Raw genomic sequence first — 15,636 nt, 5'->3', positions numbered from 1 at the left:
CCCAAAAACCACACGTGTTATAACAATCTTGCAAATTAACAAAACTCATGTTCTTAAACAAAACTAAGCATCAATGCTCCAAGTCAATAAAGAAAGATCTTGAAAGGGCTAGATATGAAAGCATCAAGCAACTGAATGTAAACAATGTGTATTTTGAAAAGTGGTGCTTTGAAGCTCTAACTTATTTAGCTCCTCTGGGAAAATCTCTTCAAAAATCACTTTTTTTAATTTGATCCAAAAGACCCAAGTTGTTGCTTTTGTGTAAGTGGCACATGCAGAATGGGTAAGTGAACCAAATTTGGTACAATAAAAAAGTTAGCTTTGTTAAAAACTAAGCTTCTCTTTATTGAGATCACTAAGGTTGAGTTGGTGTATGATACAACTAAACTAGGATGTTCTTCGTAACTTTTGCATTTATCATGAAATTATGAAAGCACTGAACCTATTTGTCATTCAAGAAAAACACAATTTTTTTTTTTAGGTTTTTGCAAGGCAAACAGGGTTAAGTGGCTAGCCCAAGGCCACACAGCTAGGTTAATTATTAAGTGTCTGAGACCGGATTTGAACCCAGGTACTCCTGACTCCAGGTCCGGTGCTTTATCCACTGTGCCACCTAGATGCCCCCACACTATCATTTGATTGGTAAAATTGTACCACAAGATAATAAAATCTCATGTCTATATAACATTTAAAATGTGACACTGATGTTTCTAGCCAAATGCCTTTCTTCTCGGAATGTAGAAAACACTTTCTACCTTTCCAGGTTCACTGTGGTTATAGAGAGATTAAAAAATAACTGGCAATGCCGATCATTGAAATCTTTCTGGAAAGCAATTGGATATTATAATAAAAATTAGAAAGCTAATCACACACTTTGGTCCAATAATTCAGCTACTGACAACAAAATGAATATATATGTATTTTATATATGTATACACATACACACTCAAAAATATTTCTAACTAAACCACAAATAATAATGAAAAAATTGAAATCATTTAAATTCTTAATGAATATGAATAAACACTCTGGATGTACTTATTATACTGCTATGAAAATATGTATATTTTACACTGCTATAAAAAATGAAAATGACATACACAAAACCCAGTGGCTGAATAAAATATTAAATAGTATACACACACACACACACACACACACACACACACACACACACACACACACACACACGAATTTCAATCATCAGAATCGAAAAAAAATATGCTCTAGTGCCAGTTACTTATAAGATAGATGCCACAGTTGTCTGTTTATAATTTTTTTTATTAGAATTTGTTGAACACAAGGACATTTCCAATACCATAAATACCATCAAAATGGAAAATACTTAATTCAAAGGTCAAGACAAAAAAGCTTCTACAACCCAAACCCTTCCACCTAAATCAGTTGCAGATTTTCACTGGTTATCATGCTTCAAGACACAGGAGGAAAAATGAATCCCAGAGGCTTTCCCAAGTTAATGTGTGACTTCTCATAACATGCTTGTCCTCTGCCTCACTTTTGTTTGTTTGCCAACCACTGAATTTTGTCCAAGGCTCAACTAATATAAGAATGATGTCCACCAAAATATAAACACAGTTTCAGAATAAGCAAGGAAATAATAGCTTTTGTGCCTCAGTCATTTGGAAGTGCTTTCTAATACATGTGCAAATCTCTGCTTCTCAAGTAATAGAGCAATTCTGTGTTAGAATGCTGATTACATTCCAAGTGTTTCAATATGAAAATAAATCTTTTCACACATGTTGGACAGAAAGAGAAATTCCATTCATTATGATTTCAAAATACAGCACAATTTGGTTTCTAAAATGTCCTCTTTATATTTTCACTGTCTAAATTAATCTTTTTTTTGATGAAATGAATTAATTCAGAAAGTGAAAAAAATACAGCCTCATGAAGAACACAATAAATGTTCTCTACAAATGTTTCTTTGGTATAAAGCTGTATTTTTATTTCCCTATGGATGTAGTCACTGAATCTAATCCAACAAGTATTCTGTTAAGTACCTTCAATGTCCAAGGCAGGGCAAAATCTTCCTTACACATTCAACTCAAATTTTCACCAAATTGCAACGGGTCTCATAATCATTCAAACAAGAACACCAGCAGTTCACATTTGTATAGTACTTAAATGTGTGCAAAGCATTTTTCTCAAAACCATCCTGGAAAGTAAAAAGTATTTATATCCTCATCTAACAGGTTCTCAGAGATTCAGTGACTTACTCGTGTTAACAAAGTTAGTAAGTAATTTGTGACAGAATTTGACTCCAAGTCCACTAAATTTCATAGCTTGTCAAAAATGGCAAGTGAGAGAAAGAGAAGTAATAATTTCTAGAAGATCACAAGAAGTACAAGACAACACTTGAGATTCAAATTAAGAATGGACCCATTACATCATTTTGATCGATCTATTGTCTTTATTAAACTTCAGGGTTTGATGAATATTTGCACATTTATGGTAAAAGAATGCTAAACTAAGACAAGAATAGACAGTGATTAATGAACCAAGAAAACAATGTTAAGGACATCCACGACTTTAATGTGATGAACTAGTGTCACTTCCTATCTTATCTGCTCCAATTCCCAGCACAAATTCCCTTCCCACAATTGTATAATAATAGCCACCTAAATGTCTCCATCAAAATTAAGGTTTCGAGATAAGGAAATTCAAAGTTTGGAAACTCTCAATTGTGACCTACCTAAGTTCATAGAGTTAGTGGCAGAACTGAGATTCAAACAAAGATTTGCTGACTCTAAATTTAATATCATTTTCTCGATTACCACAAAACATAAAGGAAAATTTCAGAAAACACAAATGAGAGAGTGGAAAGAACACTACATTTGGAATCAGAGGTTTGAATCCTGGTTCAACCCTTATACTAGCTGACTGATTTTAGACAAGTCTCTCTAAAACTCTAGTAATCTCCTCTGTAAAAATAATGACAATAATTATCATTAATTCTACCTCAGAAGAATATTGTGAAGAACCAGTAAGAAAGAACCAAAATTTTCTCACCCAACATAGGTATGTAAAAGTGTTAATTATATAGGAATATATAAGTGTCAGGCTATCTCCACATTTATGAGAAATCCAATGAATATAAAGTGCATGGATAAGTAACCAGTATGAGAACAAAGATCAAGCCAGTATTTGCCCAAGTATGAGAGACTAATCTGTTAGTCAGCTATTATTTTTTTTTGAAGAGGAATGCATTTGAGTTTTTTTAATTCTGCCACAGTCAAGGGGCAGCTAGGTGGCACAATGGATAGAGCACCAGCCCTGGAGTCAGGAAGACCTGAGTTCAAATCTGGCTTCAAGACACTTAATAATTACCTAGCTGTGTGACCTTGGGCAGGTCACTTAACCCCACTGCCTTAAATAAATTTAAACAAAAAGAGAGAAAAGAGGAATTCTGCCATAGTCAATTTCATTCTTTTTTCCACAAAAAAAAAAGTTCTGGACTTGCAAGATGAAGAATTGTTTAGAAGGTTTGTTTCATATGTGTGTGCATACATATATGTTTGCCTGTGTGTACATATGTCATGTAAACATGTGTGTTATATCCATGATGACATGCATGGAGAATATATAAATGACTATATTGCGTATGTGCATGCTATATGGAGAGAATATTTAAATTAAGAATACCTATTTGTTGCAATGTAATGAAGCAAAATTTCCTGAATCTAAGTTAAAAGCCTATCTATAATATTTTGCAAAATAATCCAATGAAAAGAACATATGTTGCATAATTAAGTTAGGAAAAAGAAAACAATGAGTGTCTTCTAGGCCTTAGGATGTTCACCTAGCTCAAAGAGACCCTTTGTAATAATAATGTATAAGTAACTACCATCACAAAAACTTAGACAATACTCTCACCTCCCTATATGCTTATCCAACATGTACAAAGTGAAGAAGCTTTTGATGCAGGTGACTAGAGTAGAATATACCTTTTGACTTCTTCAATAACCATAAGCACTATATTTTCCCAAGATCATTTTATTAACAAAAAAGTGCAAACACTTGTTTTGAACAAAAACCATGAATGATAACACTTAACACCAAAATATAAGATGCAAAAAAGCAATTTTCATTAGCTAAAACATGGTCAGATTAAAAGTCTTCCTTTCAAACATTTATATACAGTAATTTATCCTTTTCAGTAGTCTCTTACTCAATTTTCAATGTAGTTTTCTCACAGTCAGTGTAGCAGCTCAAATACAAAGGCCATTCCTCAAGGATGTTTGGCAATTACTTTCTCCCCAAATTGGTCCAAAAATGAGAAAAGGAAGAAAACTCCCTAGGTTTTTAAACTTTCATGTGAATCACTAACATTTCTGAATCTTTAAATCTAGAAAATTAAATTAAGTTAAATTAATGAACAGAATGAGAGTCGGGGAGATTCCCTCAATATTTGTTAAACATGTTAAGAAACAAAAGAAATTGAATGATCTGATATGGGATCAACATTTAAAACAATAGGAACCATGAGTAAAACTTTCTTTAAGAGCAGAGAGTTCTAAGAGTAGAAATTTACCTAATTCTCCAAGAGGTTAAAAATAACCATTGGAAAAAGCTGCATAATGGAATAATTTCATGCAACTAAATTTGGATATCTGCATTTTCAAATGAAATCAATTAGCTCCTATCAGTCAATGTATCCCATTGGTTAGAATTATTTCACTTATTCACAAAAAGAGCCTGTAGTACAAAATCTATTCCTAAATTATTTTTTCTTGGTCACTAAACAACAGGCATGAATAAACTGCTAATTAAATGCCTTCAGTAGGAAGGTTGTCACATAAATATAGTTACTGAAGAGAACACCAAAGGGACAGTATCAACACTGAGTGGGTTAATGAGGGCATGCACCAAACAAGTTAGGAAGATAGAAGTAAATTTCTGGCAACTTATTTCCTTTTAGTTGTAGAAAAACTGCCTTTTCTGAATGCAGGTTATTTATTTATGTCTAGAACTACTCTATTATTGTGTTGCATATAGAACCCTTCCCATACTGATTCTTCTCTCCAGTGTGCACTCAATCTACACCTTTCTCAGACAGTTTCAGGTAAAGAGAGTGATAACAAACAAGTTTCATGTGATCGTTCCTGGCTCTGATGAGAAACTTCAGTCACCATCTACTGCAAAATTCATAGTCAGGTTAACTCAAAGCCAATGCCCTTGGTTTGGCAATTACCTTCCACTGTTCTCGCCAGTGGTGAAACTGAGGTCTTCAGGGCCTATTTGATCACCTTCAGGAAAACTGGAACATGTATCTAAGATAAAATAAAAGGTACAGTACAGAAACATTTTAAAACAAGAAAAGTTACTTTTCTCAATACTTAAGTTGGTCACGTGTGATATGTATAAGACAACAACTGTGCAGTCCCAGTGATAAAAGCCAGAGAAGCACAGGGGGAAATCGAAATTTGGGATTCTTGTTTATTCTTTTGCCACTTCTTCCTGTCCTGTGGGTACTGGGAAGCTTGGGAGGAAGGAAGAGAGATCCAGATTTACTCAACATGATGAAAATTTAAAGACATCTTGACCCAAAGGACCATTAGTTTTAAAAAGTCTGTATATCATATGATCAACACTCATGTTGAAAATGCTGCTTTTGGGGTGGCTAGGTGGAGCAGTGAATAGAACACCGGCCTTGGAGTCAGGAGTACCTGGGTTCAAATCCAACCTCAGACACTTAATAATTACCTAGCTACACATGTGGCCTTGGGCAAGCCACTTAACCCCATTGCCTTGAAAAATCTAAAACAAACAAACAAACAAACAAACAAACAAGAAAATGCTGCTTTTGTTGGTGCCAAAAGGACATTTCCAGGACAACTGGAATATATAAGATTAGAAATAAAAAGTAATTTTAAAAAGGAGTTGAAGGTGCTGGAAAGATACTAAATTAAGTGAGATATTTTGACAGACAGTATGGCAGCATACATAGAAGGCTACCTGGCTTTACACAAAGTAGAAATTTAACAAATGATTATTGGATAGGGCAGCAATAATGAAGACTTGGTCTGAAGAGTCCTGCTCCTGACACATCTCATCACTAAGGGTAAGGTGTTTAACCTTTTAGGATCTCTAGGCAACTTTCTCTGAAAACTACAATTCACCAAAGAGGAAGTGTGGGGGGAGTTTTCATTCTAGTTCTCTTACCCAGATTAAAAAAAGAGGTAGCTTAAATATATAAAATAATCAAACTTTGGGTCCTATTCTGGGAGAAAGAATAACAAAATATAAGGTCAATAAAATATAAACATTAACCTAGCTAAGGGGAATCTAACAGTGCCATATATTATGAGGGGGTTCCTAAAAAGTACAGAGAATTTATAAAATCCCTTGTATGGTTTTGGTTGTATATTCAACAATAATTATAAACTCTATCTTTAGCCAAAGCTTCTGTAATTTCTCAGCAGACTATTCAATAGCTAACCTATGAAAATAGATCCTTAGCCCTATACTATGTAATTTGTACATTTGAAAGCCATAGCACAAAAGGCTAAAAATATCTCTCAACAAGGATCTATGTATTGAATCCTGTACTTAAAAAAAAAAAAAATAACACATATTCAATTTAGTAAGTACCATATTGGGTAAACTAATAGGGCAGCTACCACCACCACAGTATTTTTAGTAGTTTAAGCATTCTTCTTCACTTGTTAAAACTGCATTGGAGCAGGCTAGGTGGTGCAGTGGATAGAGCACTGAACTTGGAGTCAGGAGTACCTGAGTTCAAATCCAGTTTCAGACCCTTAATAATTACCTAGCTGTGTTGCCTTGGGCAAGCCACTTAACCCCACTGCCTTGCAAAAACTAAAAACAAAACAAAACAAAACAAAAAAACCACAACTGCATGGTATTCAAGGCAATAAAGCCCCCCAGAGAGAAATGAGATAGTCTCCCTTTTTCTTAGCAAGAATGCAATCTCCCCTTTGAAGCAACATCAGGTGTCCTACCTTCCCCTGAGGGCTGTCCCATGAAGGAGTCATTAAATTCATCCAAAGGAGCATTCTCTTCCTGCTCTTCATTTTCAGTGTCACACTCGACATCACTATCACTGCTCATTCCTGGCAGGAGCCGAAGAACATGCTTCTGACAGAGAACTGCTGAAAGTTGGAAAAGGGAAAAAAAAGAAAAAGCTAGTAAGAAACTCCGTGTGCATTTGTTGATGATAAAGAGATACATTTATTTAGCACTTACAAGTTTGTAAAGAACTTTATAAATATCAGTTAAATTTATCCTCACAACAACCCTGAATTGTTAGTATTTTCATCATAATTATTATTTAATAAGATACTATTATCTCCCTTTTACAGATGAAGCAGACAAAAGTTAGATGATTTGCCTAGAGTAATCTTGCCTGAGGCAAGATTAGAAATCTAGTCTTTCTGATTGTGTCTAGAGTTTGATCCCACTAAGCCTTCATAAACCATACTATAATAATAACTCTAATGCAACAAAATTTGGTATACTCCTACTCTGAGTCAAGGGAATTTAGTTAATGAATTTACTATAAAACTGAACTATGGTACATACATACTACAATCATCTGTGATGATATCACCAGGAGGTAAAGTGATCAACATTGCCAAATGTTGCAAAAGAGGTCAAAAATGATAAGCATAAAAGGTCACTTATTTGGCAATTAGGTTATCAGAAGTGACTGTGGAGACAATATATTTAGTTGAATGAAGAAGTTGAAAGCCTGACTGCAGTGGGTCTGAGAATGAGAAGATAGGAAGAGGGGGAGTGTAGATGACTTTCTCAAAGAGTTTAATCCTGAAGGAGAGGAGAGAATGTAGATGGTGGCATAAAACTGGTAAGATCAAGTGAGGGAGACTTGGGTGTGCTGGTAGACAGCATGAAAAGATGCTGTAGAAAGTGAGAGACTGAAGAGAAGAGAAAGAGGGAAGATGATAGTGGGAGTGAATGTGAACAAGGGTGTATGTAGGGGTATTAGATTTGGAAAGAATGGCTACCTCCGGGGTGGCTAGGTGGCGCAGTGGATAAAGCACTAGCCCTGGAGTCAGGAGTACCTGGGTTCAAATCTGGTCTCAGACACTTAATAATTACCTAGCTGTGTAGCCTTGGGCAAGCCACTTAACCCCATTTGCCTTGCAAAAACCAAACAAGTAAATGAATGAATGAATGAATGAATGAATAAACAAACTAGGAAAGAAAGAGTGGTGAGGATGAAGAACAATGATAGGGATCATAAAACAGAGAAAAGGTCGGAATGATAAAAGATTATGATTAGAAAGGGATTTTCAGGGATCTTGTATATGCAAGTACAACATTTGTGAGTGAAAGCAGAATCAAGAATATGGATGAAGAATAGGTCATGTACAGTGAGGAACTGGGAATACTTAATGTCATTCATCAATCCAATCTCCCATCAATATTGGGGGAAATTTTGCTTAGTTATATGTTTCACTGTTAAACAGATCTGGCTTGGAGTCTGTACCTCCATCTACCATTAATATATTTCTTCACCATACACTGTTACTTTTCTTTTAACCCCCAATAAATATCTAGCTTGCCCATCACTTGCCACCTGTGTGAATTGAGGAAAGTCACTTTTTGTTTGTGGACATAAGTTTTTCCAACTATAACATGAGTTGACTGGACTATTTAAGATCTCTTCCAATTACAAATCTATGATTTTAGGAAATGAAAAAATGTCCCCCCTCTACAGAGTCTTCAACATACTTGTAATCTCATTTTTCAAATATATATAGATGGTGCTGAGATGAATAAAATGATAAGTCAAATAAAAACTCTTACTGAATTCTTTTTTTTTTTTTTTTTAGGTTTTTGCAAGGCAATGGGTTTAAGTGGCTTGCCCCAGGCCACACAGTTAGGTAATTATTATTCATCTGAGGCCATATTTGAACTCAGGTACTCCCGACTCCAGGGCTGGTGCTTTATCCACTGTGCTACCTAGCTGCCCTTTTACTGAATTCATAGTAGCTTTCAGTCATTATGTATTTTTCAAGGGATACTAATCAAACTATCACCTAAGTGTGGCTTGTCTACAAAGTATAACATTAAAAAGGAGTTGTCCTACTTGAAAAAACTGGAAACCACTGAATCACATGTTTTCTATCTAAGGTCTCTTATAGTTCTGTGGTTCTTTTCTGTGAAGAGAGGTACAGCTTATCCTCTATGATCACAAAACTTTTTTCCCCTAAAGGTTGTAGAAAACTTAGACAAAACAAAAAAGTTTCCCTAATAATTTTCAAAGGTTTTGAAATTCTAATTCGTAATGATTGATGTTAATGAATGACCTTTTTAACATGGAATACCTAATCTATTCGAGTTAGTACATCTCTGAAAAAAAATGAATGAATGAATGAATGAATGAAAAAAACATCCATTTAATGTTTACTACATGGTTTTTTTTCCAATTCTATATACTTTATTCCTTCTATCTTTTACATTTTTTATTTTACTTTTTTCTTTATTGTGTATTTTGAATAGAACTGGACTTTCTATTTTGTCAAGTCTTCTGTATCTGTTGATATGATTTTTGTTCATCTTGTTGTGATAGTGTCAATTATGCTTTCTTAATGTTGAACCAACTCTGAATTTGTGATATAAATGTGATTAGTACTAAGTTCTGGGAATATACACAGAAAAAGTGATAGTCTACTCCCCCTAAATGGAAAGAGAATACAATAAAGAAAAAGTTCAGCTACAAGGCAGATGGAAAAACCCAAAAGTCTGAAGCATCCAGGCATGGAATGAATAGCAAGGTTGCATAAATGTTGGATGAAAGGGTTTGCAAAGACACAGAGCAAAGATTATTAACCTTTTTTGTGTTGGGGATGTCTTTGGTAGTCTGATAACACTGGGGTCTTGTCTCAGAAAGTTGTTGAATGCATAGATAAATTATACAAGACAACAAAAAAACAAATTATAATGAAATACAAAATATTAAAATAAGATTTTGGACCTCAAGTTTAGAATACCTATCACAGAAGTAATGACAGAGCATATAGTAAAGCCTGATGGTCTCCACCTTATAGGATGGAAAAATATCATTCAAGCCATATGAATAGTAAAGCAGCCCAGATGGGTTTGAGGAAGCCAGGAGAGATAATGTAAAGGGGAAAAGAAAGAAGGAGCCACATCCAGCTGTCCTAGAAGAATTCTGGGACAGCCAAGCTTGGAAATGGGGAGAAGGGGAAGGCAAAGGGAAGAAGGTGAGTGTTCCAGAAGGCCAAGAAAATTAACTAACCAATCTATTTGCTCCTATCCTTTGTCCTGATTTTATCTTAGGGGGATCCTGTGTTTTTCTAGGATTTTCCAGGATTTTTAGAAATTCCAAATACAATGGTGAAAACACAGCCTTGATTTTTTTTCCCCAAAGAGAAGATCTAATTCATTTATTAATAGTTATATTTTCATTTAAAATTTAAATAAATATTTTGGTTTAAAAAGTAAATTAAAAACTGACTTGAGGGGCGGCTAGGTGGCGTAGTGGATAGAGCACTGGCCTTGGAGTCAGGAGTGTACCTGAGTTCAAATCTGACCTCAGACACTTAATAATTACCTAGCCGTGTGGCCTTGGGCAAGCCACTTAACCCCATTGCCTTGCAAAAAAACTAAAAAAAAAAAAAACTGACTTGAGTGAGGGGTGGCTAGGTGGTGAGGTGAATAGAGCACTGGCCCTGGAGCCGGGAGTACCTGAGTTCAAATCTGGTCTCAGACACTTAATAATTACTTAGCTGTGTGGCCTTGGGCAAGCCACTTAACCCTATTGCCTTGCAAAAACCTAAAAAAAGAAAAATTGACTGAGGGTGGGAAGCTTGGAGGAGGGGGTGCAAAGGGGAGGGAGGATGAGTTCAGGGAGAATTCTCAAAATTACCAAAGAAAATATTTTGACTCCTATCTAACTCTAAGTATGTTAAATTGTTAAAACGCTCTTTCCTGAAAAGAAAACTGAGTGCAGAATACTTCCTCTTATTTCAAAGAGGGAAAAAAGGGTTAAATCATTTTTTAAAGATCTGTCTCCATCTTGTGTTCTTCTTCAGTATTGTTACTTCGGACTTTAAAAGTCAGTTTTAGGTATAAATCATTTTCCCTGAATATAATAACTGGACAAGCTTAAAGACTGTTAAGATCTTGATTTCTCCTTCAATAATCTTCCTTCCCATTAGACCACAATACCTCTTGAACAAATCTTCATGAATATGTGAAAGAGGACATAAAAACACAAGGCAAAAATAAATAATTATTCAAATCTCAACCAGTTTCTTTTAATTTTTCCATTGTTGGCTACAACTATTGTGGTCAGAACCTATTCTGAGTCATCTTGCAATAAAGAATCAAGGAATTTTAGAATCTCTGCAGTCATATTTGATGAAATGGAAAGAGTAATGGAATTGAGACCAGTGTGAAGTCTCATCTGCTCTAATTATTTGACTTTGGACATATCACTAAAACTTTCTCAGTCTAAGCCTTCTCACCTGAGAGAGGTGAGGGAGGGTTAGATAATATAATTGCTTCCTAATTCCTGAGATCTATTAAAGCCTCTCAATCTAGGTAAAGTGATATGTCCAAGAATATGGAGCTAGTTAGTGGAAAAGCAGAACTATAGTCAAGTTTCTCTTATCTCTCTCTATATAATATAGTGCTATATATCTATTATATTAAATAACTATTTCTAAGGACTACGATTCTGCCATTCCATATTTTTTAAAGTCAGCCCTTCCCCCAGAAGATGTGACTATAAAATGAAGATCAGGATGGGTTTTCTACTTAATAAATACATTCACCCACAGTGGTAAAGGTATGTTTTCAAACCAACCATCCCACAAGTATTTACTCAATCCTAGAAAGGAAGCAGGGCCCAATAGAGTAAAAGCAAATTGGAGGGAATGGAGACTGGAACTAGCTTCAGCTCTTGCCATCAAAACATACTAGTCATATAGACCTGGCCAAATCACATTTCCTCTATCAATCTCTATTTCCTTCTCTGTAAGGTGAAAGTAACAGTACCAATTTCAAAAAGTTGCTGTGAGGATCAAATAAGATGTGTATAAACTGCTTTGCAATTCTCAAAAGACTATACACATGCAAGCTATTTACTATTTACTTTGTGTGGGGAATTAATACCAGGTTCCAGGTTTTGAAGAACTCATTTATTATAGATACTTGGGAAATCCTTTAAATCCCATTATCCTTATAAAGTTTAATAAGCATTATCATATTCAAATTTCCAGGGTTAGATATTTGTTGTTTTTCAGTGAGAATGTGAGTCAGGTGAATTTAAGTAAAAAAGAAGAAATGATGATCAAGGCGTTTTTACACCTTTCTTCAACCAGGTATTAACACAAACAGCAAACAATGCGAGAAGGTCTAATAGCCAAAAGGCCAACTCTCAGAAGTTTTGAGTATCATTGTGCTAACTGAAAGGGTCAGTGCTATTCTGGCTTGTGCTCAATTAGAATAAACAGTTTTTCCTTTTTAGAAAAAACAATCAAGAAAATGGCCCTATCACTAGTCGGTCTGCAGTTCATTGTTTTCCAGGAGGAAAAACACCATCATTTTCAGCATCAAGCCATCAAAATGGAAATTTAAAATAAAGTTCCTCAAAGCTGTCAATGTTGGCAGGTTTAAGGTAAAAGTCACTTTTTATTTAGGCTCAAGATGATGAATACAACAGTTCCTGGTTTCCCAGAGAGAACCAACACCAGCTGTACTGTGGAGCATTACAAAGCCTACTTTATCTTCTCCAGGGCTTCTGTCAGCATTCTACAGTGATCTCTCACATGGAAAATTTTACTGATGTATTTTCCTCAAAGGAAGAGCTTTGTTTGCCCCACAACTCAGATACAATGGGAATCAACTAAATTTGTCAGGAAGCCTAAAAGACATGAAATGTCAAGGTTTCTACAGAGCTGGCTCCAGTGGAGGGCAGAACGACACCCGAGGCTGGTACTAAAGTTCAAATCTTCTCTTTTAAGTAAAACAAAAACAAAAAACAGAAAAATCCAAGAAGGACAAAAGCTTCTTTTTTGTCTAAACTGCTCCCTTCTACCAGCTCTATGAGGTACTTTCTTCACAGGACCTTTTCTGGGACTTTAGATATAAACAAATCATTTAGATAACAACAAATTAATCCAGGTATTTTTCTAATGATCTGATGGTGTAGAATTATTTTGCATTTATATGGCAACTTCAAGGAATGCTAAGAGCTGTACAAGAGGAGAATTCTCCCCAGAGCTCCCTGAAATGAAGAATGGTTGCTGTTGTTGTTTGTTTCATTCATGTTTGATTCTTTGTAATCCCATTTGGGGTTTTATTGGCAAAGATATTATAATAAAGCCATTTCCTTTTCCAGCTCATTTTATGATGAGAAAACCAAGGCAAACAAGGATAAGTGACCTGCCTAGGGTCACTAGGAAAGTGTCTGAGTCTAAATTTAAACTCGGGTCCTCCTGATTTCAGGTTTCATACAACTGCACCACCTAGCTGCCCCGAGGAGGTGGGTATTTTAAAACAGTACCCTTAATTCCCCTTGTAGTTTGATACTGCTAAACTGTAAAGTTAATCCTAAATAATGTGGTCAAGAATATGTTTTTGTAGTTCATGAAAGGCAAAAAACTACAAAATGAAGAGGTTATTGGACTAGATAATTCTCAAAATCCTCCAATTCTAAATGTCAGCATATCAGTGTTATTCACATTTAAAAATAATTTTTCTCTTTAATAAATCTGATGTCCAAAATCTATTTTTTATGCCTCCAACCATTAAATTATTCTCTAAGTACTTAAAAATCATCAAAATTTAATTTACAAGAAGCAGACAGTAAAAGACAAGCTATGTAACCTAAAGCATATACTACAAAAAAAAGTCAATGCAATAGCATTTTAAAATGTCATTTGCCAACAAAAGGCAGTGGTCCAAGCAAGTCCTGCAGGTTTCTAAGTATTTCTTTTTAAAACATTTCCCAATTAATCCTTTCTCTTGGAATAGCGGTACCTAACAGAAGTACACTGCATTGTACTGACTAAGACTCAAGACATTTTTAGCCTTCTGTCACAGAAAGACCTTCTGCAAGTGCCAACACCTACACAATGTTGTACACGGCATCTAGAGATGGATTCTGGCACCTTAATATAGGCTTTGAGCTACAATTCATCAGTCATTGAAATTCAAATGAGTGCAGAGGTGGAAGGCGGCAGACTTTAAGGGAGAAGTAAAATTTTTTATGTCAAATATCAATAAGAAAGTCGACTTTTTTTTCTGACTCCTAAAGGACACAGTAAGGGGAAATCAACACTTCCACACAGATACCATCTGAATGCTGAGAACTGCAAAACATCTTCTGGGTCTCAAGACAAACAGAGAACAATGAACATATACTTAGAGAAATGCTTACAACTATAACCAAATATGGCTTAACAGAGAAGGAGCCTGTTAAGATTTGAGACTTTCTGAATCTTAAAACACTGTTCAAAAAAAAGAGCTAAGCAATTTATGCTGTTCTTTAAAAGTACAAAAAACAAATTAAGATTGACTTCTTTATCAATTTATGTACATTTTCAATACATAGCAGACTATATGTATTATACTAGACTGTATGAATTATAAATGACATTTTAAAAAGCAATGATGTCACTTTACTAATACTAAACTAATATATAATACTTTCTGCAGGATATGTATAATCTCTTAAATTTTTTTGATGCTTTTTGCTGAATTAGCACATATTAAATTCATAAAACAAAATGTTACAGTCAAACTGCAAGATGTTAAAGATTAAAGATTCCTCATAAACTAAGTATTTTAAGAAACTACCCTCTCAATACTACTTTCTAGTCACTAGTATTATAACTTCAACTTTTATTTACCTTCTTCAGGCACAGCAGTAGCCCCTTCAGGAAGTATGGCTTGTAACTCCCCAGTTTCAGAATTGTTTTCCATATCAGCAATTGGTGTTCCTTCTATGCGGCACCCTTTAGCATTAGACCTTGAAATATGGTAAAGAGATATCATTTTTATTACATTTCTATATTTAAAAGTATATGAAAATAAATAGTATTATTTCTTATAACTCATTTATACATATACACATACATATATATGTGCCTGTATATATACACATGTGTGTGTGTCTGATATGTGTGTGTGTCAGAGAGAGAGAGAGAGAGAGAGAGAGAGAGAGAGAGAGAGAGAGAGAGAGAATGAATGACACTGGGGAAGTCACTGAAGCTCTCTAGACTTCAGTTTCCACATCTGTAAAATAGGAAGGTTGGACCTTATGACTTCTAAGCTTCCTTTCAGTTCTAAATCTATGAACCTATCATCTTGTGTATTAAAGTTTTACATAAACTTAACATAAGTCATTAAAATTCAGGATTGATGCTGAATGACTCATGGAATTTTAGTATGATTTCTACTTTCTTATTATTTTATTTAAATTTTTTTATAGAAGCCTCCTAATTGAAAAAGTAAAAAGAGCCAGGCTTAAGAAATTTTATCACACTGTATTTTGATGTAGTCTTTATACCACATGACTTGGCCAAAAAATCATTCACATTTAAATAAAATGTATAAAATTAAAATAAAGTATATAGTTGGGATAACATTTAAACATTG

The 15,636-nt window shown here is 34.7% G+C and overlaps 1 protein-coding gene across 7 annotated transcripts in view; it reads right to left on the bottom strand.

The window, feature by feature from the left end:
* TRIM37 (tripartite motif containing 37) overlaps positions 1-15,636 on the bottom strand; it is a 155,909-nt gene that overhangs the window by 48,838 nt on the left and 91,435 nt on the right. For 5 of the 7 annotated variants that reach the window (XM_074223591.1, XM_074223595.1, XM_074223589.1 and 2 more), the window contains 3 exons: positions 14,889-15,007; positions 6,984-7,133; positions 5,213-5,291 (listed from right to left, as the gene is read on the bottom strand). In XM_074223591.1, coding sequence (XP_074079692.1) covers positions 5,213-5,291; positions 6,984-7,133; positions 14,889-15,007 — 348 coding nt within the window. Of the gene's footprint in view, positions 1-1,072; positions 5,292-6,983; positions 7,134-14,888; positions 15,008-15,636 lie in introns of those variants that run through there. The other 2 variants (XM_074223590.1, XM_074223593.1) reach the window with 2 other exon arrangements.

This window comes from Macrotis lagotis, chromosome 2, assembly GCF_037893015.1.
Source record: "Macrotis lagotis isolate mMagLag1 chromosome 2, bilby.v1.9.chrom.fasta, whole genome shotgun sequence".
Classification (NCBI taxonomy): Eukaryota; Metazoa; Chordata; class Mammalia; order Peramelemorphia; family Peramelidae; genus Macrotis; species Macrotis lagotis.
Note: the sequence above shows the minus strand (reverse complement) of the source record. Positions and strands in the feature narration are given on the sequence as shown.